This window comes from Aquila chrysaetos, chromosome 14, assembly GCF_900496995.4.
Source record: "Aquila chrysaetos chrysaetos chromosome 14, bAquChr1.4, whole genome shotgun sequence".
NCBI classification, from domain to species: Eukaryota; Metazoa; Chordata; class Aves; order Accipitriformes; family Accipitridae; genus Aquila; species Aquila chrysaetos.
In genome coordinates, this window is record NC_044017.1 from 18451944 (window position 1) to 18477516 (window position 25573).

Genomic DNA, 25573 nt, shown 5'->3' on the forward strand with positions numbered 1-25573 from the left:
TAAAAAATTCTGCAAATAAAAGTTCTTTAGAAGAGAGAATACATGAAGAAATTGTGATCTCTCATTGTGCAGCTAAATAACCACAGATCAGATTTTTAAAGGCATTTAGGAGAGTTTTGCTTAATGATTTTAATTGGAGTGCTTCGGGTGTCTTAAAAACTCATCTGTGCAGTGTCCAAATTGAAAAGAAATTACTTTTTCAAATTGTAAAGGAAAAAAAAAAAAAAAAAAAAAAAAAAAAAGAAAACCCAAACAACTTTTTAGAAGTTGTAATACAGGTCAGAAAACATTCATTTGTAGAAAAAAAATGAAATATGTATTTCTACAAATCTTGTTTGGAACATTTCTCAGGTAAACTGTAGTAGTTTTGGAATAGATGATGCATATTTCACAGAATGGTAACGTTCTCATAAAAAGCTCATTGCCCATTCTGTGATGGGAAAAACTCAGCTAACACTGCATGCTGAGCTTTATAATGTCTGGATGGCAATTAGAGAACCCAAAATGTTTAGGTAAGGAACATTTCAGTACATAACTTCTTAGTGAGCAAAATCCTTGTACTCCTTCTAGATTTGCCACACAGTTAGGCTTTTGAGGAGTGCTTTTGGGTAAGTGAACCACTTTTAAAACCAGTCACTGGTGCTGAGAAATTTGAGTAACTGCATTTAAAACAAATACCCTCTCTTTATGAATGAAGTCCTGTTTAATGTCTCCAGTTATTTATAAACCTAGATGTTTTTAGCAGAAAATTATGTACTAAAACTACAATTACTTCACTACACACATAAGAATGAAATTCAGAGATTTATTTTCCCACAGCATGACACAGTTACAAGGCATTTCTTTTCAAAAGGAGTGCTAAATGTGATGTTTTAATTTCTGGTTAAAGAGCTGTATGCTAGAGAGATTTCTATAGTAGGAAGGAGTCATCCTCATACCTACCACTGCTCTTATTAACCATCACTATTTACTTTTATTAACGAGAGTGCTATGTGGGCTAACATAAATGAGAGGTTACTTAACAGAATATTTTGAGATATGCGGACCACCTATAAATTCACCCTGCAGATGCCCTGTCACTCAAGACCAGAGGTTTTGTATCCGAAGCGTATCTGCAGGTGCATCACTCAGTGCACAAGCACACGAAGTGTTCTGCTCCCAGGGCCACCTCAGTTCTCTCCACGGCCAAGTGCCGGCACAGCCCCAGCCTGCCTGGGAGAATTCTAAGGGGATGGGAAGGAGAGTGGTAGTGAACATACGTGTGGGCCACATCTGACAGAGCTTTGATTACCCCTGAACAACCTCTCCTTTTATCTTTGAGTGGTAATACACTTGTGCCTTCACACTTGAATCTAAGCAGTAATGTCACACACCTGTAATAACCTGGAGATGGGTCCCCAAGTTGTTCATGCAAATAACTAACAGCAATGATAGCTGGTCAGCTAAGCATTTACCCCAACTACAAAAGCTCTTGCAGTTCTTAGTATGGCTAAAGATCCACAGAGCTGTGTGAAAGATGTCCAGAACAGACACACTTCTCAGCAAGCCACCGCAGTATCTCCAGCTCTGGTGGAATATACTACTTTAAAGGCCTTGATTTAGTCTGGCACCGATTTTGACTTTTCCTCTCCTTTTAAGAAGAGGTTGGATGAGGCTTTGAGCAACCTAATCTAGTGGAAGATGTCCTTACCCATGGCAGGGGGGTTGGAACTAGGGGATCTTTAAAGGTCCCCTCCAACCCAAACCATTCTATGATTCAGTTTGACAGCTACTGACACAAGCAACCTTAAGTACTATTTGAATAGTGCTTTCAAGTGAGGAAGACATTTTGATATGGAGGGTCTGAAAGACAGGCTTAGCTCCAGAGGTATGACACTTAAAGATGAAGGCATGTAAGCTGCTCTGGTTAAAGTGAACTTTGAAGACCACATTGGAAGGAAACTTAGATGGATCTGCAGGACTTCTCAAGAGTACTGTATCAAAATGATCTACCTGAATCTGTCCCACTCCTCTTGTGGAAATAACTGCTGTCAGAAATGACACTTTCATAGAATGATGCAGTATGGAGAATCCTGTTGCCTGTCAAGGGACCACATTATGAGTCACTTTAGGCCATTTTGTGAAAAATCCATAAAAATGTGTCACAAGAATACCCACAGCCCAAACTAAGGAGACTGCTGTCATAGATAGCCTTCCTCATAGTTGCCTTCCTCTTGTGCTGATTTCATCAAGACTGTCTATTTCATCAGAGAATCAAACCCACATCCAGTAACAACCAATAGCCTTCTCAATAGACAAGGAAATACAAAGCAATGGAGGTTGCTGCAAAACATTTATAAGGTTGCAAGAAAGTACTGATTCATCATCCTGGGAAGTCTGCTGGAACCTAACCGCACTAGGAGTACATTCTAAAAAGATTATTGGCCGTCATCACCGTGCACAGAAGCCAATTATGGATTAAGTCCGAAAAAGTAAATTCACTTGCAAATTAGTCCTCACTGATCCATCCACACTCAAGTTAAGTGAGAGGTGATAGAGAACACTGGCACTGATACACAGATGTGACTGCTCTACTTAGGGAATCCATGATTTACATAACACAGAACCATCTCTCTTGAGCAGGTGAGATAAAAATGCAACACGAAAAGAACACTCCTCCACCATAGATTCTGCACACTAAATACAAAGGAAAGAAAAGCATGATCAAGCACAGGGCAGCTGTGAGGATAAAACTAAGTACTCAGTCTTGATTGTCAGGCTGCAGGGATATCAACGTTATGTTAATTTTTCTACAATCTGGTACTCAACTATGAGATTTAAAAAAAATTATATTAAAAAAACCACTAGTATTTTTAAAGGTCTGCCTGAAAACAAGAATTTGAACATTATTTTTCCGCTAGCTGGTACTTGTGATATTGCTTTTTAGAAATAAAACTAATGCATGTATTGTATGTAAAATTTTAAAAAAAGAATAATGTACTTTAGCATAAATTAAACCTCGAAGAGGCTACTGCAGAACTGCAGTATTAAGTATAAGTAACGTTTGAAAAAAAAAAAAAAATTCATTTTGAAATGGCTTCACAAATATTAACTTTTTCCCTTAGCTCTGAGATACAGAGAAACCAGGCTTCATAAACCATGAATTCACTATTACTTTTCTAAGAGCACCAACATTATCTGCAGAATTTAGGGCCCTCCTTGAGGAACATTAATTCTCTGAACTGATCCTCTCAAAAATATTCCACAAACCAACCAACAAAATGCTGTTTAATAAACTAAGACGGATAGGAATAGTGGTCTAAATCTTTTGATCCAGCAGAGCTTCACTTGGCATATATTGGGTAGGGATTATCATTAATTTACTTAAATCCCATTCTGATTCAGTTCTGGAATAGCTGGGAGCTAGACTGGTCCCCAAAGTAATCTGAAATCACCTAAGGGATATTTTAATTTAAAACGGCCATCAGCAGATTCCAAAAGGCTATCCTCATAACAAAAGATTGCTGGAATGTAATGGTCCTCTGGTAAGAAATCCCTTCCTCTAACCTTCCTCTCACTTATGGGAAAGCAAAGGACCAACATTATCAATTTGATACCAGATTATGATTTCTCCTGCGCTCCAGGGAATATCAACTAACAATTTAGGACTTTTTTTTAAATGTAGAGTTAGGAATAGCAAAATTGGAGACTACTGATAGGTACCAAAAGCCCTAAGACATTAGGCTGTTTCCAAGAATTTCACTGGCCTATGAAACTACGGCAAAGTTGAGGCAAACCTGTGATAAGGGAATAATAGTTATTTTTAGTTTACAAGGAATATTGGAAACTACAGGAAAAATCTTCTTACAAAAACATTTGATGTGCAAAGTAAATGTTACTTTTTTGCTATAAAACCATTAAGGATAAAAATATTTTTTTGTCAGACCACACTTTCATTACAGAAACATGGAGTAGTGGTGAGCACACCCCAGCTCACCACAGTAGAGTACTGCTGGTATGTTTACCATGAATGCTCGCACTGTGGTGCAGATCCATTTTCTTCCTTAACCTCAGGCACTTTAAGATGCCAAAAATTCCCTTTATAGTTAAAGGAAAGTAACAGGCATCTCTAGCAAATGACTCACTCCATCCAAAATCTGAATTGCTTTTTGAAGATGCCACTTCCTCCATGAACTACTAAGGAAAGCTGACCTGCCTAAGTTCCTAAATTAGGTGCATTAAGTTGTAGGCTAAATTTAGGAAGAATATCTGGGCATACAGATTATTTGTAATGAGCCATAAAACCTCAAGAGAATCAATGTTAATAATGCATTTAAGTTGTTATATATTTTAAAGGCATGAAGCAAACACTTTCAGAAATGACCTCACCTATTTACTCCCTTTTTTCCTAGCTTTTGAGAAACTTTTGGACTAGTATGTGAATAATGAAAGGCGTTTTCATGTTATTGTAATCTAAAAATTTAATTTGCTAGTGACCAATACTTTGATGATTTTTTTCGTAATTGGAAAGTAAGATCCTGCATATAGCGAATGTTGTGATTTTTCATCTCCTGGAAAAATATAATTTACCTTTGAAGTTTTTCTTATAATATATCAAGTCTAGGAAAATATTAAAAACACTTGATTCTGGTATAAAAAAAATACCTATTCTTACTGAATCAAAGTTAAGCCCAGTGGAAGACATCTTGTCAGGAAGTACGAATGAAAACTTCAGTTTATTTATAAAAGTATTGATTTATGTATAGATTTACTTGGATAATAAGAAGTTTTAGGTATTCCTCAAGACATAACAAATACTATCACAAACCATCAAAACACTCTGAATAGATACATATGTAAGCCAGTATGTAGGATAAAGTATTTAGCTATGGTGAGTCCTACTTCTTCTATTTTCATTGCTTCAGCAGATTTTTTGGAAAAAACCTGTATTTTTCATGTAATTGCTTCATAATACAATCACATCAATGCTTCATAATTGTTACTGTACATGTTTCCTAAACCAAGATACCACATAAACACCTAATAGTTAAAACGCTAATTCCTCTGTAGTGCAGTGGGACACAGCTATCGACTTCCTTGAAAATCAAGGGGCAGATTATTTTATAACAGCTTACTTGTGAACCAGATGTTAAACGTAGTTTATAAAGCTGTATGATAGTGGGAAGTTGCTCAGTGGCCAGAGTTCTGACAGCTGGATATAACACCAAATCAGAGAGTCTCTGCTAGAGGAAGTCTGCTCGAGTTATGCCCAAAATACTCTTTGCTGGTGGACTAGTCTATAATTTTTCTCTGACTTTATTTCTTTATTTTTACTTTTGTACCTCTGGTGTGCCAATCTTTCCTTTTACTCTTCTGAACTTTCCTCTACTTCATGAGAGCTCTTCTCAACTCCAAACTCACTTTAAACCTGACTGTCATTGCTGCTTTTCCAAACCTAAAGCCTCTCTTTTAATAGTATGAGAGAAATCACAGATGCTAGAGTTCCAGCATAAAGACTGGACTTAGTCAATGATGGAGTGTCAACATCTCCTACTTCATGGCCAATAACAATTGTTTTCTAATGATAAACACATAAGTGATTTTACTTTCAGTTTAAAACAAAGAAACAGTCATTTTACTTACCTGACATCTTTTTCAAGTTGTGCGATATGTTCTTTCTGTAGACTTATTTGAGAATCTCTCTGTTGCACAGTTTCAATGAGATATTTGTATGGCTGTTGTACTTGATTCAACAAAGAATTTGCTCTGTCAAGCTGCCACAAAAAGAAGTATTACTACTATAAATTTTATAATTTATAAAGCATAATTACCTGATTATTATTGAATTATTATATTATTATTACCAATTGCATAATAATATAAACCCCAAACCTGTTACTTCACAAAAAAAAAAAGAAACAAACTACCCTCAAATTACTATCTAGTACATTATTCTCTCACTTTTTTGTTCTAATTATACGGTATTTTCACTGCAATCATGCTACCACTCTCTGCACTTTCCTAATCTGCATTTTCGAGAGTTTTAATGTAACAGCTTCTATTGATGAAAAAGATTAGTATAGACAAGGCCTCTGTTTGTTCACCTTACTGACCACAAGTGACTTTTTTTAAAACAGTATCCTACTACAATGGAATTTTCAGCTCAGAAATTGAATGTAAATAAAGAGTAGTACAAAATGTCATACCCTAAATAGGAAATAAACCTTTCTAGCCATATTCCCTGAAAAAATTAGGATCACTATGTTTAAAAAGCTTGCATGATGTGGCTTGCATCTTCAGCAATATAACAAGATCATTCACTAAAATACGTACAGAATTAAGATCACACATCAAGATTTAGCAGTTTCAGCAGCTGGTGTACATATAAGTCAAGAATACCAACTAGATTCTTTAAAAAATGAATTAAAATATTTTAAAGTTTAGACACAAACAGGTCTAATGGAATGAATTCAATGGAAAATGGTTAAGCTTTCCAATTAGTTTATAAAATTTCTCAATAGATTAAACAACCTGCATTTGCCAAATCAGACTCAGGAGCCAGCTGTCCTATTTTGTGTTGTTCCAAACAAGCAGGGGAAAAAAAAAACCCCTTCCTATAGAACTAGCCCACTTAAATATTATTTCAGGACTTTCCTAAAATCAGATTTTTCTCCTATTCACAATTTTCAAAACATGAGACTGTGTTTCCTTCTTTCTCTGATTCCATTATATTTTTCTTGTAGTTTTACTTCTGCCCTCTACAGTCTGTCAAATGTGCTAAGAACTTATAATGTAATGGTTCACATTTATTAGAAAACAGAATACAGACAAAGCTTTGCTCGCCTTACTGAAAGGGGAGTTAACTCCACCTCATGTTTTAAAAAGTGAAATGAGAGACAATAACATTGCACTTCTTCAAATTAATGCAAATCTTTAAGTATTATTTAAACACTTTAGTTCCTTCAGGAAATACCTGTTTTAGTCCACAGTGAAATTCAAAGTTTATTGTAGCGAAGTAAAATACCCCAGGCAATCATCTTCTTGAAGAAACTAATTATCTTCAATAAATTGATAAGCAATTAAAAAAGCTATTATTTTTCTAAAAGTACAAGCTATCAAAAAAAGATCTCTTTCAGGTAGACAATAGAGCGTCATGACACACAGGCAATTCCAAGACATGGAGTACTAATCTCTAGGATGGTCTAAAAATTGCAGTATAAAGCTTTGAGGCTGCCATTACAGGAGAAAATTACCAACTGATCTTGTTTGGAATCCTGTTCTTGATAGCCTAAGAACTTTCAAAGGATGCTGTCATCCACCACCGTGTGAAGTTCCTCATTGTTCTCACTGATAAGAATTAAAGTACTTCAGTGGGAAAGGACAAGTGAAGCATTGTAAGCTTGGTTAGATGCTGCTAAGTCATCTGTTAACTTGCTAACTTTACCAGCTAAAAAGCATGCTACTGCTACAAAAAAAGGCTATTCCTTCCCTCTCTATGGTGGTGCTTTGCTGCCTGTTTGATTCTATAAACTTAAAAGAGGTTGTCATTAAACTATAATCAATTAAGCATTAAATGCATTTAATGGATCTATTTTACTAATATACACACATTATAAATTAAGCATTATCATTGAGCAAAAGCTTTATTTTTTGGAAGCAACTTTGATTTCTTTCTGCCTTAATGTACAAGATTTACTTAAGTATTTCTGTGTCATTCTTTTAAGCGATAGAACTAATACCTTGCAATTGGACTTTTATTATTTATCCCCGAATTGACTTCTCTACCAAGCTGAAGGATTTCATCGTTGTTCAGCTTGATCTATACTCTGTCTTTCAGAGTGAGATGTAAACCTGCTTTTGGTAAAAATGTTTCAATTGAGGCATACAAAAAGCACAAATACAATGTCATAATGAAGGCTCAAAAAAGTCATTCAGCAGCAAGCCAAACATATCAGCTTCGTAAATTTCTTTATTTAGGATATCACTTTTACTGTATACTGATGCAGTATTTGCTTTTTAAGTCACCCAAAGACCATATTGGCCTTCTAGACACAAGACACTGTCTATCCATCATTTCTGTCACTATTGTTCAAAACCTCTGCAAAGTGAATTCATTCCAAAATTTAGATTGGACACTAAATGTAGTAATTGCACTACTTTGCAGGAGCTGATATATACCCTTCCACTCACTTAAAGTGAGAGTAACATGAAGTGAGTTGCATAGGCAATAAACTGATTATCACTAGCTGAGGATCTTTCTTGGATCAGGTCATGAGAATTCCTTTATTCTGTTTGTCCTAGACATGGTCAACAAGCCTGTAGTACGAAGTAAGTCTCAATACCTACTTTAACACTGCAGGTCACTGCTATACAAAGCAACAGAAAGAGGACTTTAAGAGAAAATTCTTTTCTAATGCTGTATCACGACCTGAAAATAGATAGGATCCTGCAGTTAAATAAAGCCTGACAAACTATAATAGGACTAACTGAAGACTGACAAGATTTTTTCAGCAGCTGAGCTTTTCCATAGGGTTCAAACTTTCAAGGAGACACATTATATCAGAATTCCATCAAATGAATGAAATTATGGAGAAGTCAGTATTTTCTTCTTGGTAATGCTGGACTTTCCCAGAAGATCAATATGATTCCTTTCTATAAAGCTCAACAGCAATTGGTTGAGGATAGTCCAAAAAAAGAATCTTAGAAAGAGCATCCATTGTAGTTATTGCAATCTTTTTCTTTTCCTCCCTCTTTGAAAGAGCTTTAAAAAAAATTGTATCATAAATACCGCAGTGAAATACCAGTATTTAATCCAAGTTCAAAAGAAAAGTTAGTCCACTCACTTTGGCTTCAACTTTCAATCCATGTCTAGATTTCATCTAGATGACTGAACAAACTGTCAATCAAAAGAATAATAATGGGCTACCTGAGCATGCTGTAGTCTACAGGATCTCTGTTTTGCTTTTACAAAAAAAAAAAAATTCAAGAGAGACAACAGTTTGGAGTAACTATCTTAGCTCAGGGGATGCAGTAAAGACAGCAAACAGAAGTTTAAGAACTTTAACTATATAAAGAAAGATAATAGATAGGAATCAGTATAAAACATGAAATACAGAAAATTTACAACAGGAGCTACAACTTCAAAGTGAAAATTGGTACTAGCAGGCATAGAACTCTTAGAATGAAAAAGATGGGAGCCAATAAATCCTAGAAACAGTAGAACCCATTATGGCAGAGATACGGTAAAAATGTATATAATGCTGAAGAAAACACAGAAGTTTTCAATAAAATTTTTTGCCCTCTGTTTGAAAAGAAGTCAGATGATCAGTTCGTATAACATGAGAATGATGAACTATTTTCCAGTCCATTAATTACAAGCGTAAACTCTTTTTGCACTTATTGAAGGATGGCAAGCAGAACGGCTTAAGTAATTGTTATCAAACAAAATGGCCTATAATCATATGCAAAATTTAAAAAAAATTTAAAAAAAAAAAAAAAGGAAGAAAGAAATCTGATGAAGCATTCAGACCTGAATGCCAGACATGAGTTTAATAGAAAGCAGGTCTTCAAAGATTTTATTTAACCTTATGAGTTTGATGTTAACAGGCTTAGTAGCTATGCGTTAGCTATCTGCAAGACATTTAACTTAGTAGTGGATGACATTCTGATTTAAAATATACAATTATATGATAAAAGATCGAGAAAGGGCTACATGACATCTCATGGGAGAACAAAACTGACGTGAAGGTCTTCTAGTGGAATTTTGCAGGAATTTGAACTAAGGTCACTGATACTGAACCTTTCATCAGTGATCTAGAAGCAAATATAAAACCAGTGCGGGTAAGAAGAAATGTATTGAAGTGGAAACCAGACAGACTGAAGTGGGAAATAAAGCATAGATTTTATTAACAATAGTGAAAGAATACTGATAGAGAAAAATACAAAGGTTAACATTAGATTCACAAATCTCTTGATGTCTTCAATTCAAGAAGATTTGAAAGATATGTTTTAGTCAAATACAAATTACTACCTAAGAAGAATCCAAATAAATTGCATTATTGGTTAAAAAAAAAAAAACATACAAAAACTTCACCGTTCATGTATCTTTCGCTGAAATAGTATATATAATCATAAATCTACACGTACAAAATATATAAAATTCATGTAATTTTAAAATATGTAGAAAATGCAAATAGTTGCACTGTGAAGTACTTGCGTGTAGTTATCCTAATTTATAATTACCATAGCTTTAAAAAAATCAAACTGTTAACCACATTCCTGAAACAGCCTAGAAATTCCATATGGTGGCAATATCTAATAGCAAATCTAGAAGTTCTTTGGTTCCTATGAGAAAAACTTAGAAGACAATCTTAAAATATTTCAAAAAATTAGTTTGCCCTAATTCTGGGAGATTTCAACCTGAGTTTTGTTTAGTGTTTTTTCTCCATGTCAATGTAATATGTGATTTCACGTATTATATACAGAATATTAAAAGATCATGAAATTAAACTCATTGTAGCAAAGTAAAAAAAAAAGATTAATTTTAGCTTTTTTAAAAAGCAGCTTATGGTAAACATTCCCTAGATTTGTATATTCAAAAGACTCAAGAACTGAACAATGTAGAAAAGAATTTACAGAAGTATCTTCAAAAGTGATTTAAGAGAAGAGCTGTGTAAAAAGTAATGAGGTATTCATTGAACAATTAACTATCAAACAGAACAAACTAGTTCAGCTAGCTGGTCTTCTGTTCAGAAATCAGAACGTTGTCTGTCTGGCTTACATTCTTGTTTAGCCTGTAAAGTAATCCCACTTTCCATCTTTGTTTCAAAATACAATATAAACTTATTTGAAAACATCTAACATAGAGTTCTGGTTAATTATGAGGCAATTTTTTGACATCAAATAGATAATAAACACTGTTTAGAAAATATTTCATTTTATGAACAGCTGTTCTGCAATGTTTATAGTCTCTACAGATTTGATTTTTTTTGTAGCAGTAATTTACCTCTTGTGAAATCTGTGTTACTTGTTCCTTCTGATGTTCCAGATCTTTTACAAGCAATGAGTTTTGCTTTTCTAGCTGCAGTAACCTCCTTGCCAAGTGAACACTGTGCCAATGAAAAGCAAGCTCAAGTTGAATTTTTTCCAAAATATGCATAAGAAATTCTCACATTTATACTTCAGAACTTGATTGCCTTAATTTTTCACCAATGCTTAAATACTAATATATATAAACTACATAGTGAAACATGCAGAATGGTCAAAGTTAGAAAAACAATTAAAATATTACATTTAACAGCACTGAAATAGCATTCCCACAGTTATGCCATTGTAATATTTCTTACAAAGTAATTACCTATATAATTTGTACAACACTACACAATTGCAGTAATCATGTCAAAATGTTTCAACTAATTATGAGTATTTACTTTTTAGCAACTTTAGGGAATCACTGTAATTGGCTTCTCCTTAAATAATTAAAAAAAAAGCACATTAATATATATTTTGTAGTGGAACACTGAAAAATGTAGTATTTTATCATTTTCAAAACAGAGGCAAAATTGTTTTGTCTGACATTTAATATGCTAAATAATTAAATATTATTGCCATTTTTTTAATATAAACTCTTACGCAGATCCACAAATTAACTTAGAAGTGAAGAGAAAGGATTATTGAGTTACTTAAACACCCTAGTTAAAAAAATTAGATCCTCAACCACTTGCATGTTTCATGTCAGAAGTCAAAAGAGTTTATCATCAATTCAATAGCTTATTTCCATAGGCAGCAATGGGAAGATTCAGTATGCAATTGCAGAGCCTACTTCCAGACATCTAACCTAGTTGTTCAAGCTGTTATTAATCATTTAGTCCTATTCCATACAGTCTGCACAGTCTGACTATATTCCACTAAAATGGACTCCTGGATGGTGAACTGAAATGTACTCCAAATTCCATTGACTGTATTGATTAGAACTAAATTAGTTATAATGGCAGGTTAGATGCCAAGTCTCCATGTTAAACCTAGGATTAGATGTAAAAATTTATGTATCCTGTAATGAATCCTGCCATCTTTGTAGGATTCAGCAACTTGGTGGCTTATTATCAAAATCGTATATAGAGAATTTATCACTGTACCCCTCCATGTTTAGGTACTCTAGTCACCAATCCATTCTTAGGGAAGAGGCTTAAAAACATGAAAGAGCAAATGAAGCCATGCCAAAGTGAAGTACTACATACAATTTTTATGATTTTTTTCAGCAATATGTAACTCCGTGCACAACAGGTCTAATCTGATTGACAATCACATCGACAACACTTACTTGAAAAACAAATATAAAGGACAGAAGAAATAGTACGTGGCCCATAAATCTTTGTTGTAAACATGAACAGATCATCATTTGCCCTTAATTCTCATGAAGAACTTTTGAACTTAAATATTGTTTGTCATGGAGAAGGTGGGGGTTAAGAGGACAAAACCAACTAAACAAACTAATACTTGTAGTAAAAACCAGCTATACATGATGTCCTGGTTTCAGCTGGAATAGAGCCATTCAAATGTCACTATTATTTCTTAAAGACAATGCGTAATTGTCCTGGTTTTGCCTGGAATAAAGTTAATTTTCTTCTTAGAGCTGGTATAGCGGTGTGTTTTGGATTTCAGATGAGAAGAATGTTGATAACGCACTGATGTTTTAGTTGCTAAGCAGTGTTTAGACTAAGTCAAGGACTTTTCAGCTTCTCATGCCCTGCCAACGAGAAGGCTGGAGGGGCACAAGAAGTTGGGAGGGGACACAGCCAGGGCAGCTGACCCAAACTGGCCAAAGGGGTATTCCATACCATGTGACGTCATGCCCAGTATATAAACTGGGTGGACTGGGGGTGGGGGGATTGCTGCTCAGGCATTGGCTGGGCATTGGTCAGCAGGTGGTAAGCAGTTGTATTCTTGCATTACTTGATTTGTACATTCTAGTAGTAGTAGTAGTATTTTCCATTCCTTTTTGGTCCTATTAAACTGTCTTTATCTCAATCTACAAGTTTTACTTTTTTTTTTCCCTGATTCACCCCCCCATCCCACTGTGGAGGGGGGAGTGAGTGAGCGGCTGCATGGTGCTTAGTTGCCGGCTGGGGTTAAACCACGACAATAATATAAATTTATTATTTAAAAATGACTATGATCAAGCATGTTATTCAGCTTACACATCATTTTTATCTATTGATCAAATGGTATCAGAGGAAACTGAAGAAATATAACTGGAATCAGATCCTGTATTTTTAAAGATGAAATAGTGATGCTCTGAAACTTCGGCATTCTTAATTTGCTGACAGATGTGTTTTTGTTCCAATCACATACAATCATTTTTAGGGTATTAAAAACTTATTTCCTATTATATAAATGTAAAAAATGTAACTGTTTTTACAGCTGTTTAGTTTTATACAATTAAAATTCATCTTTCTGAAAGACAATGAAAAAAGATCTTAAAATGACTGAGAATAATACGTATACGCTCATTTATGTGCATCAACCACATGAACAGGTCCTAGTCTTCATTTTATTCCTGTACACTTAAGTCATTAAAAAACCTCTTTATATTAATCAAACTGGCTGGATTCTAAGACAAAATGTAATGAACGCATCTTCCTTTACTTTATCTTGAACAAGTAAATTCAGGAGGCACTTTTTACCTTTGCTTCAGTCGTCTTTTGGCTGTTGTAGGAACATTAGCACCATAACCATAAGAGAAGAGAACCCTTTCAGCTTCAACTTCATTTTCCACTGCAAAAAATTGCAGAAAGGTACTGTTGAAGAACAAAATTACAGTGCAAGAACTTACAAACTTTTAAGCAATTCTATTTATAATTATACACATGCACAAACATTTTTCTAGAAGCTAGATTTTCAGTTGGTGTAACGAACAATTTGGTTCACAATTAGCATTAAAACAGTGCCATACATTGATTTCTTCCAACACTAGCAGGCTTTTCACTTTTTATTTTTCAAATCAACATAAGACTTATGCAATATGAAAGTAAAGGAAAAGAGTTCAGTGTCCTTGAATATTCATATTATTGGTGTAGTCACAAAATACACACTAATAGTATAAGTTTAATTCAGCAGTACAGGGTTAGGTTGTTTAGGTTTTTTTTCTAAAGAATTCATATTCTATGTGTACATGAGGAAGTAGGGGAAGACAAAATTAGGGAGTGCTTAAGCCGACTGGACATAAACAAGTCCATGGAACCAGAAGGGACACATCTGAGGTTGCGGAGAGGGCTGATGCCACTGTGAGGCTGCTCACTATCATTTTTGAAAGACTGTGATGATCAGAAATTTCTGATAACCTGAGGAAAAGAAATGCCATACTCATCTTCAGAGAAGGGCAAGAAGGAGATTCTTATGTCTATGCAAAGTAAAAATATTAAAAATAATCTCTGCCTCCATAGATGATTGATTTCTGAAAACATATTTCTAAGGACTTAAAACACATTGGAATTGCTTTGAAAAGAAATCCCAATAGCAGCAAGATTAAAACATGCACAGATTTTAATATTTCAGCTTGTGTAATTCAGGTTTCCTCTCTCCTGTAAGATAAAGTGGGCCAGGGAAAAAAAAAAAAAAAAAAAAAGAAAAAAAGAAGTGTGTGTGTGGGAGGTAGGCAGGGGCAGAGAGAGGGGGACAGAGAGGAGGGGGAAAGGGGGACAAAGAGAAAGGGGGAGTGGCAGGGGTGTGAGAGACGGAGGGAGGACAAGGGAACACCAGCCCAGGCACCACACAAGAGCTTTGATGAATCAAGTAGTTGGGAAGTGGAGAAACAAATTTAGGAAATGACATGACAGTCCTATCTGACTCATCTTTCCTAATGCTCAAGTACCTCAAAATCAGAAATACCTTCTCCTCTCAACAACTTGCACAATGCTATGGGTTCTTTCCTCAGTTGTCTAATACCCTTTTAATGCTATTTTAAACAAGGATTCTTAATACATATTTGGAAAGAGAAAAGCCTCTAGTAGAGTACTTGTGATAAGTCACATATCTAGTTACATGAAAAACAATACAGAAATTCCAGTACGACAGAAAAAGTTTACTGATGTGTCAGTACAAAGGCAGCAGAACTTCAGATTTTCAAGGCTGTCTTAGTTATGGCAGGGAATTCTCCAGTCCCTTAAATACATCTGGTTCAGAAAAACATAAAAAATAATTTAACCTGCCTTTGTGATAATCATTCTTTTTGGTTACAAATTTAGTGTTGTGTGTCTCAAAAATGTCAGTAAGATCCTGCCCTATAAATTCATATCTGTCAGTAGCGTCCATGTAAATGTCAGATAGTGAAGACACACACACAAAAAATTTGGAAATGCTGTAGATACCAAGCCAAAGTACTGTTCTGTACCAGTGTGTGCTTCCCTTGTCTGCTTTTATGTCTTTCCAGGCTCTTCACCTGACTTTGTGGTGTAAAATACACATTTTACAAGTTAGGGGGACACTTATCAACAACAGTTTTTTATACAACTTGGCAAAAAAGTGCCACTGTGAGGATACAGATAGGCTCAACCTTTTTCTTAAAGGATACTAAGCAATGGGAGCAAGAAAAATCAAACAACATGTCTGCAAAAAAATACCCCGAAGTGAAGATTTTACCCTGAAAAGGAAGAATAGACAAATGCCAAGAAAGTTTACTATTGTTATTCATGTGGAAACCATGCAGAAGCTGTAAGGAGTGGCTACATAAATTCTTGATAGTTTCCTCAATAGGCTGTTTCATGTTATTTCAATATTAATAAAGTGAGGCATAATGATGAGGGAGTAACAGTCACAATTCAGTGATCTCTTCCACATGCGCGTTCTCCAAAGAAAAAAATAAAAAGCTTATATGATTATATGACAAAAGCCACCTCACATATGCAAATACAGTTTATTAAAAAGTCCAGAGAACCCAATCCCCACCAGCACCCCCAAATATTGTAAAACAGCAGAGGCTTCGTAACTCAAGGAGAACAAAAAAATATTACATGGTATTGAAATATAAAGAAGTGACCACAGGACTGAAGAGTAAAATCTTATTCTCACTAAAGTCCATGGAAAATTCTGATTGTCTTCCACACAGTGCTTCAGCCTAAATTATATTCTCTGAAAGATAGACTGGAGTATTTCCAGAACACATTAAATTTGAGAAATAATTATATTTCCTTCTTTTAACTATTTTCCTATCTTCAGCTATTTATGACATGTAAATACCAGGACATAATTTGAGACACAGGAGGAAGTATGTCTGTGTTCTCCTTCAAAGTGTTTTTAAAAAAGAAATACTCCTATTTCTTCCGATTTTCCTCAGAAGTTCACTTCGGTGCTGGAATTCAGTCTTAATTAGTATTAATCCTAACTTTCAATATCAAATACACTATAATAATAGTAAGAAAAAAAAATGTTAGTTATTAAATAGAAAGTATGTTGAAATAATATTGAACTACAACTCCCTTTTTTCTCCAACAACATCAAAATAAAGTAATTATATTTTAACAGAACAGTCCATTTGGAAACTTTCATTTCTTTAAGTCATATTCTGTAGCATAGAATATAAATAGTAATTAAAATACATAAGAAGAAGTTAAGAATGATTTAGTTCTGTAAAACACTTTACTGCCATCCCAAGATGCGTAAGAAAATGTAAATCAGCGTAAACAAAAACCAGCATTCTGAACTCTATCTTCTCCTCAGAAAAAATGAAGGTAAGGTCCAAAAATCCTGTATTAATACATAAATACTCCTTAGGCAAGTTTATATATATACACTTCAAAAAACATGTTACCAACTAAAACATAAGCATATATATAGCAAACATGCTTATGGTCAGACTGGAACCTTTGGGTAGTCATGCCATTCTAACAAGTACAAGCTACAGTGTATAAAATAAAAAAGCATGTACAGTCTAATTACTGAAGATACCCAGACATCACTGCATCCCAGTAATATATACTTTGCTCTACACTATTGTTTATACATAAAGCTTATACAATGATCTTTTACCTGGAAAATGTTATTTATAAATTGTAATTATTTTTTGGAGGTGCAAAGAAAGAGAAAAGGACAAGAAGATATACGAATTAGTTTGAAATGTTAAAATGTCCTACTCTGTTTACACACAGGGTAAACGACTTCAAGATTAGAGTCTTAGTTTCAAATTAGAAATTAATTCCTTTGTGGATTCATTTAGGCTGAGAATCAAATCAATAGAGATCTCACAGAAATTTTGCTGTGCTTGAGAACAGATATTGTTACTTTTGCCAAACAGAGACAAAAACTTTCAAGAGTAATCAGGCCTGAACTCAGTGCAGGGTTTAGTACTTGGAATAGACTGATCTGCCACAAGCAACTACTTCATGTCTAATTATTATTAATTCAATACAAGGAAGAGCTTTTCCCCCCAAATCATTCAAAAATTCACATTAGTCACTGTACTGTATTATGAAACCTGTAATTGTCTGTCAACAAAGAGGGTTTCCTGGTATCCAAAATATACTTTAATAGGAGAATCCTAAAACCCATATCTAAGTATAATTGATGATTAGAATAAGGAAAAAATAAATGAGGGGAAAAGAAACACTGAGATGATTTTTAATATCCATATGTCTAAGTTCATGGTTTTTTGATACATATTTACAAACGCATCTAGAAACCCGTCACTAATATTTTCTATAAAACTAATTATTGCATCTTAATTGTCAGGCATAAGGAGGGAGAACGACAGGCACTGTAATGCTTTTGAAGAGCCACAAGAAACAAGACATCTTGTCATAATACCAGAAACACCTACAGATACAATATAATTTGTGACAGAACTTACCTTCTGCTGTCTGTAATATTATCTCATCAAGCTCTTTTTCAAGTTTTTCGTAAGTATCTAGCCTTGCTTGAAACTCAGAGTTCTGTGTTTGAAGTTCAATAATGCGTGTTTCACTAGAAGACTGAAGACTATAAAATTCCTTAGTAAGCACCTGTGAGAATGAATAAAGGAAAGATCAGGGATTCAGCATTACAGCTATTTATGAAAGAGGCAAAATATAATACATGTATCATACTTAGCAGTATGACACTAAATATTTGATGTAACTTTTGCACAGGAAAGATTAAAACACTTTAAGAATCAGTTATTTTTTCAACTATATTATCTTGCATAGATTACACTCACAGGTCGTACCACTTATGCCTAACTCCTAAGGCTTTAGTAATTCTAAGAATCTCTCTGAAAAAGCTACAAGAATTTTAAAGGAGAATTAGGAAAAGCAAGGTAACAGCTTAAAAAAATTAATACACAGCAGTCAAAACAGTGTAAATGCATTTATTTTCATTGCTTTAACTGGATTCAGATTTCAGTCATCAATTTAAAAAAATAAGGTTCCTTTACAGAATGGTAAATGCACAAATATCAAAATTTAGTATTTAAGATACACCAGATTCTTATTATTTCCTTATTACTGAAAGGTAATATGCCATTAAAGTTCAGGACTAATGTAAATACTTAATCCACTGACCTTTAAAAAAAAAAAGCACATATTCAAAAGTAGAAGTTATGAGGGTCCATATAAGAAATAAACCTTGATATAGTGCTTGCAAATAGAAAACAACATTGACAACATAAACATTATAAAACCAACTGGAATAAGAAAATTCTTGGTAGGTATAGTAGTAACTAAAATAGGTAAAGCAATATCCAAGTAGTACTGTAGCTAAGTTTAATACTAACTTCCCAAATAAAAATCCCAAACATTCAAGTTGACAACTGAATATAGATCTTGAGATACAGAAATGTATGCATAGAGTATACAGCAGTAATACCAGATTCACTGTCAAAAACACTAAAGAATGCACAAGGCTTAGAGAAACAAGCCACTCAAAGATTGGTTTAGTGTCACAGAAGAATAAATGTATAGTTTAAAATTTGGCAACATATAAACCATCTGTTTCCTGGTTTTAGCATGCATAAGAAGAGAAACTACTCTATGCTGAAATCCAAATAAAAACAAGAGTTCATTCACAAAGCAGGTGCAGCTGAGCCACAAAATATTAGTGACTACATTATTAAATAAGATCAATGTCCTATATGAAGGGTAAGAAAAAACCCTTAATACGTTAATACTATATATAAGAAAGGAAATTAAAAAATCAAGAATTCAATCAAAAGGAGCAAAAGTAAAAGCTTCAGACATCAAATATTTAAATTCTGCAAGAACATTTCTTAAGAGCACTGGTTTCAAAGCATCTCTCTAAAGAGAAAAGGAAGTGCCAAAAGTGTTAGTAGAATTGAATGCCAAATATTCAAGATGTTATCAGATCAAATAAATATCCACAAAGAAAATGGAAATATAACTCAAATTTAACTATCTTCTCAAAGTTTAGACATGTCTGTGCAACTAAAAATCTGTTTAGCAACCTCAAAGTCTAGCAAAACTGGTACTCCCAGTACTCATGACCACAACCAACCTCATCAGCCAGGATCTGAATGTCCCAATACAGACAAAACAAGAAATTACATTTTATCTAAAACTCTCTAATTCTGTTTCCACTCTATAGTTCCTTTTCGTAAACACCCTAGGCAGGTTCAGCACTAGAAATGCGGGGACTTGAAGAACAGCATCCTTCTGCAAAAAACAAAGGCTGCTATAGCTGGCACTTGGAAAAAAGGTTTTTATTCTGTCCTGTCCAGTTTGCATACTGACGTTTGTTTTACATACACTACGAATCTCATTTAAATCTCACAAATTGGACTCACTGATATGAATTTGGGACTAACTTTGCATAGATGAAGAAATTTTACTTTAAAGTTAAGTTTGCTCTGCTAAATACTGGACACCTTTCCAATACTAAAATAGGTGAACAGCATATGACACATTTTTGAAAGTACATGTTTGAAAGGTAATCAATTCTAAGCTTGTAGAGATAAACAGGTCCAAGCTATTCAACTCTATGTAAATAGCTGCATTGGGTGCAGGTGCCCAGGCACGGGTGGCCCCTGCGAGGAGCGGCTGGGGCTGCCCCGTGCCGGACACAGCCGGTTCCAGCCGGTTCCAGCCGGCTCCAACCCGCCCACCCCAGGGCACCCCTCAGCCCCACAGACAAGGTGGTAGCACCTCAAAGAAAATGTATTTAAGAAAGGACAAAAATGGCGCATGGCAGTGAGGAGTGAGGGAAAAAAGCGTGAGAAACAGCCTTGGTGTAGACAGGCAGGTCAGTGCAGAAGGAGGGGAGGAGGTGCTCCAAGCACCCGAGCAGAGATTCCCTTGCAGCCCATGGAGAAGACCATGGTGAAGCAGGTTGTCCTCCTGCAGACCATGAAAGACCACTCCAGAGCAGGTATCCACACTGCAGCCCATAGAGGCCCCTATGCTGGAGCAGGTAGACATGCCCTGAAGGAACTGCAACCCGTGGAGAGCCCAAGCAGGAACAGATTTTCTCCTGAAGGAAGCTGCTGCCCATGGAGGATCTGCACTGGAGCAGGGTAAAAGTGTGAGGAAGAAGGAGCGGCAGAGAGGAGCTGTTATGGACTGACCCCAACCACCATTCCCCATCCCTCCCAGCGCTGCTCTGGCAGGGAGACGTAGAGGAGTCAGAAATGAAGGAGGGAAGTTAAACCCAGAAGAGAAGGGGCTGGGAAAAGATGTTTTAGTTTTTGTCTTTGTTTTTCACCATCCAAATCTATTTCAATCGGTAATAAATGAAATTAATTCTCCCCAGGTCAAGGCTGTTTTGCCCTTGATGGTAATTGGTAAGTGATCTCCCTATCTTTATATCAATGCATAAATAAGCTTTTTCAGCTTATTTAGCCCCCTGTCCTCTTGAGGAGGGGGAATGAGAGCATGGCTGGGTGGGTGTCTGGCAGCCGGCCAAGGTCAACCCACCACAACAGGATTAGCAATGTTAGGTCTTTTCAATGCTGTATACACCATGCTCTCCTTGACTTCTTTAGCTGTAAAAATTTGTCCCGGAATTGTGTATCAATAAAATGCATTTTTATTATGTAACAATGCTATTACAAATACTACTTTTTAATATTGATACTGAATTCACCATAACTGTTCTGGTATAACTGTCTTCTTTCTCTCCAATAATCACATAGACTGACATAAGCAGCTTTGTGATGCAAGCATATATATACCTCACGTGAATGAGGTACTGTCTTCAACATCTCTCTATGAGAGATTGTTTTGCCTTCTTGCTCTCTCCTAAGTCTTTTTTCCATTGAACTGGTCAAACTTAATAAGCTTTGTCATTAGATTCTGCTTCAGCAAAATTTGGTGGAGATACTAATTCAGCCATGTATGTTCTCTGCTACTTTTTCCCCAAGCTTTTCCATTTTACATTCTAATTGAAAACAACTATGTAATACCCTGTAAAGTGTCTCTTCGTATAACATACCTCCAGCTTTCTCTGATATTTCTCACATTCCATTTGGCATTGTGAAAGATTTTTGGCTGTTTCTTGTTGCATGAGTTGAACATGTTCACTTTCAAAGGACTTTAACTTAGTTTGGTGAAGAAGTTCAGCTACTTTGCTTTCTGTGCCAAGCTGCATTTGTCTATACCTAAGAGAAAAAAAAAAAGAAAAAAAGTTTTGATGATTCAAAAATAAGCAAACTTAGAATACATGCTAGTTCTATTCATTACAGGTATAAATTTCAGGAATTAATACAGTATTTCTAAGAGTTTACTAAGTATTAGTATGGTTATGTATGTAACTATTGCAACCTGTATTTGAAACATCATAAGGAAAATTCAATACTATAATAACAACAAAACACAGTACATAGAAAACTCAGCCCATGGCTTTCCTGAACATGTAGTTAATGCACAATCAAATGACAATGACCTTACAGTATACTCTACTTTTTAAAAACGTTAGATCAATGTGAATCTCTTTCTCGGTACACAAACGTATGCACTGAAGTCTTTTCATGGGAGAGATACTAAGGAGATATTGTCTCCTGTCTTCACCACCATGTTATAGGCGATAGGGAGAAGTGGTACTAGACATCAGTGGCACATCCCTTGGGATAACCCTTTGAGATATCGTGGATATGGGCTACACTGCTTTTTCCCATATCCAAAGATATGAAGAAACGTCAGACCGCAATGGTGTATTAATTTCCAGTCATTCAGAACCACAAGTCCTTCTCAAAAAGCAGAAATGAAGTATACTTTTGAGAATATCACTATACAGTAATTATAGGTGGCAGATAAATAATATTCCACTTAAAAGTGCACTTAATTCATTCTACTCATTGTACTTGACAGGCAATCTCAAAAAAGAAGGGTAAAAAAGTTTGTTGATAGAATACTGAATTACTGGACTGTAGAAAGTGAGGGTGATGTGAAGAACAGTAGAAAACCTTATGAAACTTAGCATTAAATAACATATGAAATTCAAAGGAGGTTGTAAAAGTGATGCTAACCATATACACAAAATGAACTCCTAGCTGACTGTTTTCATTCATGAGTGAGATCTTGGGGTTATACTAGATAAATCCACGAAAACTTTGGCTCAGTTTTAAATGATGGTCAAAACCAACATTTTGGGAATTACTGTGAAAGCAATAGAGAAAATACAGAAATCACCACGCCACTTTACAATTCCATGCTGTTGCCTGCATACTGAATGCTGACTACCATTCTAGTACCTCACCTCACAAGGTATGTAACAGAACTGGTAAAGCATCAGAGAAAGGTAATAAGGATTACCTTCGACAACCAGCAACATCATGCACTTACACAGTTGCACTGTGTGGAAGAAATTACTTAAGCTAGGACTCTACAACTTGGAAAAGAGATGGTGTAAGGAAAAGAAAGAAATAAGAGAGGCCTGTAACATCATAAGTGGCATGGAGCCATAAGTGGCATGGAGAAGGAGAATAGGAATCAACTGTATTTTCCAACAGATGAATGAGAAGGCATCTATAAAGCTAGCAGATGCAGAATGGAAACAAATAGAAGTCATTCTTCACACACAAAACCTGTGAAATTCCTTACCATAAGATGCTGTGGATGCTAAAAATTAACACTTACTCAAGAGGATACTGAACAAACTTGCAGCAGAGAAATCCTTTGAAAACTATTAAATGAAAGATGGTACCTCTCACACAGAAGTCACTTAACAAATTGTTAGAATGCCAGCTAAACCTTTACTCTAACCCAGCAGGGCTGTAATGTTAGCTGTCATTTGTCAAATAGCAGTTGCAACACAATTCCATCCTATTTAGCACCTGATCTTTAGGTGGGATTGAGAGGGTTTAACAAAAGGAAGGGGATTACTTCAAATATTTTCCCTGAGGATTTCAGATGTGGGAATGTTTCTAAGGCACAAAGAGGAAGCAATTTTCACTGTAATTAACTTGGAACAGAACAAACAGGTGTCATTATGAAGCCCTTTATAATCACTCTGTAGACATCCGTGTATGAGTAAACAGTCCAATGCATGAATGAGATTGTTCCTACAGAAGCTGCATGAGCACAGTCTGGAAGTTCGGCCTACCAAGCTCATGAAAAGGTTACTCTTTTGAAAACAATTTTCTTATGCTTGTTCTCAGAGTTACTGCACTCAAACTGCTAAATGCCAATTATCTAGCTGGTTATCGACTACTGCTGTCAATTTTGCTTGAGGATGCTTTTCAAGTGCTGATGCTTTAAGTATTTCATCACTTCTCCCTGACCGTATGCTCCCATTTTCATTTTACCACGCAAAAAGTTTCAGTACTCTTACATTCTCCACACTTTGTACATGATCAGCTGCAGACTTGACACTAAATCTGTTCTGCTATATATATGGTTTACAATCCTGGGTAGACTGTTTTGTTCCAAAATGAGTAAATCTTCACAAAGATACATGTCACCCAGCCAACTGATATGCAATGCAACACACAAATGAAATTCATCTACAAGTCATATTTATTGACTTTCAACAACAAATTCATATCTTCTGCCTGTATACAAATTAAATAGCAATGCCTTCCTGTACACAGCTTCAGACCTTAAATTAGTCTGAGTTTCAATGATCTGTTCTGTACAGAGCTTATACACTGGAAACATAAACATAGGCTATGCATACTTCTCTGTACCTACTTTATATACTTTACAGAGAAGCTTGTAGTTCCCTGATGATTTTGTAAGTCTACTCAATCAGCTGGGTGCTTCCAGAGCATGCTTATCAACCCAGTCATGAACAGTAACTTCAGAAAAAATTTTTTTACTTTGTTTTGGAGATTTGAAGTAGCTTACATGTGCATGATCTGTTTTGTACTGGTAAGGTTATGAAGGGTCAGTTTTCTTTTGACCTTACTACACTGTTGAGCTCACTAGTAACTCCTCCACTGTAGCACCAAAGTTTCTTTGTCATATTTGCTTTTACTTGGCCAAATAGTACCTCTGGTTTCTTGGCTACTATTTCAGCACAAGTGTGTGTGCATGTGTGTATAGAGTCATGTAACACAATGTCAAAATACATTCCTTAATCTGCCTAGATGGTCTCTAAGGGAAAACAAAAGAAAACAAAACCAGCCTATGCTTTAATACTATTATGGAGAAAAATAGTGGAATGCAGGTGTGCAGGATTTTTCTCCATCAAGAAATTTTAGCAAACTTGATATAGTGAAAGAATAGAGGTTTTTGTCTCACAGAAGAATGAGGGTTGGGAATGAAAGGGAAATTACAGATTGAGCTAATGAAAAAAAACTGAAAAACCTCCACATGTAAGAATCATCTGGAATGAGGTCTCAAATTCATTAGGTCCCTGTGCCGTCAGGATGACCAGTCAATAATGCCTGAAGTTAGCTAAAGCAGAGTGACACAATGGTTATCAAAAAGGTTATTTCTAGAGTAAATTAAAAGAGAGAATATTCAGAGAGGGACTTAAACTCTGGTTTATAAGGATGGTTTTAAGATTTTTCAATCAGAGGAGTCTGTTTTTGCAAATGGTGGATAATGATATAATAACTTCTTAAAATACACATACAATGAGAGTAAACTGAAAGATTTCATGGTAAAATCACGTAGTCTGTACACTGAAGAAAGTATGGCAGCCAACTGTTTTTTGAATGGAGGAACAACAAAACACATCCAGCACAGCCTAATCTAATATTCAGAGATTTCTATCGTATATGTGTGTAAAGTGAGATTCACTTAACATTTCCAACTTCTTACAAGCATTCCATAAGTACTGAGATAGCAACTCTAATGTGTTTTTACCTAACAGAAACAGACTCTTTTTTACCATTGTCTATCCCATTAACAAAACCTGAGATGTACAGCAGTACTCCTCAAAAGTGTAATTGAACAATGAAGTACATTAGAAGACAATAAATTTGTAAAATTAAGCATTCAAGAAGCAGCAAATACTAGTATTAAGCTTGTTAATAGGAAAGAATGCCAAGCAAGTAAATACAAATAATACATCCTCCAAAGGCAGTCCTGCCAAAATCATACAAAATACCAACCCTTTCTAATTCTGCAAACTTGATTATACCAACCTAAAGCTCTTTAGGATATATTTTAGACATTATTTTCAAGTTTAAAAATGGAAAAAACCCCTGTAAGTTGTGAAATCATCCTGATTC

At 35.2% G+C, this 25573-nt stretch overlaps 1 protein-coding gene across 5 annotated transcripts in view; it reads right to left on the minus strand.

Annotated features, from left to right (window-relative positions):
* The window catches only part of PIBF1 (progesterone immunomodulatory binding factor 1), a 123225-nt gene that overhangs the window by 27098 nt on the left and 70554 nt on the right, over positions 1 to 25573 (minus strand). For all 5 annotated transcript variants that reach the window (XM_030036442.2, XM_041128694.1, XM_030036443.2 and 2 more), the window contains 5 exons: positions 21388 to 21553; positions 17819 to 17969; positions 13662 to 13752; positions 10985 to 11087; positions 5623 to 5753 (listed from right to left, as the gene is read on the minus strand). In XM_030036442.2, the coding sequence (XP_029892302.1) occupies positions 5623 to 5753; positions 10985 to 11087; positions 13662 to 13752; positions 17819 to 17969; positions 21388 to 21553 (642 nt within the window). The remainder of the gene's footprint in view (positions 1 to 5622; positions 5754 to 10984; positions 11088 to 13661; positions 13753 to 17818; positions 17970 to 21387; positions 21554 to 25573) is intronic.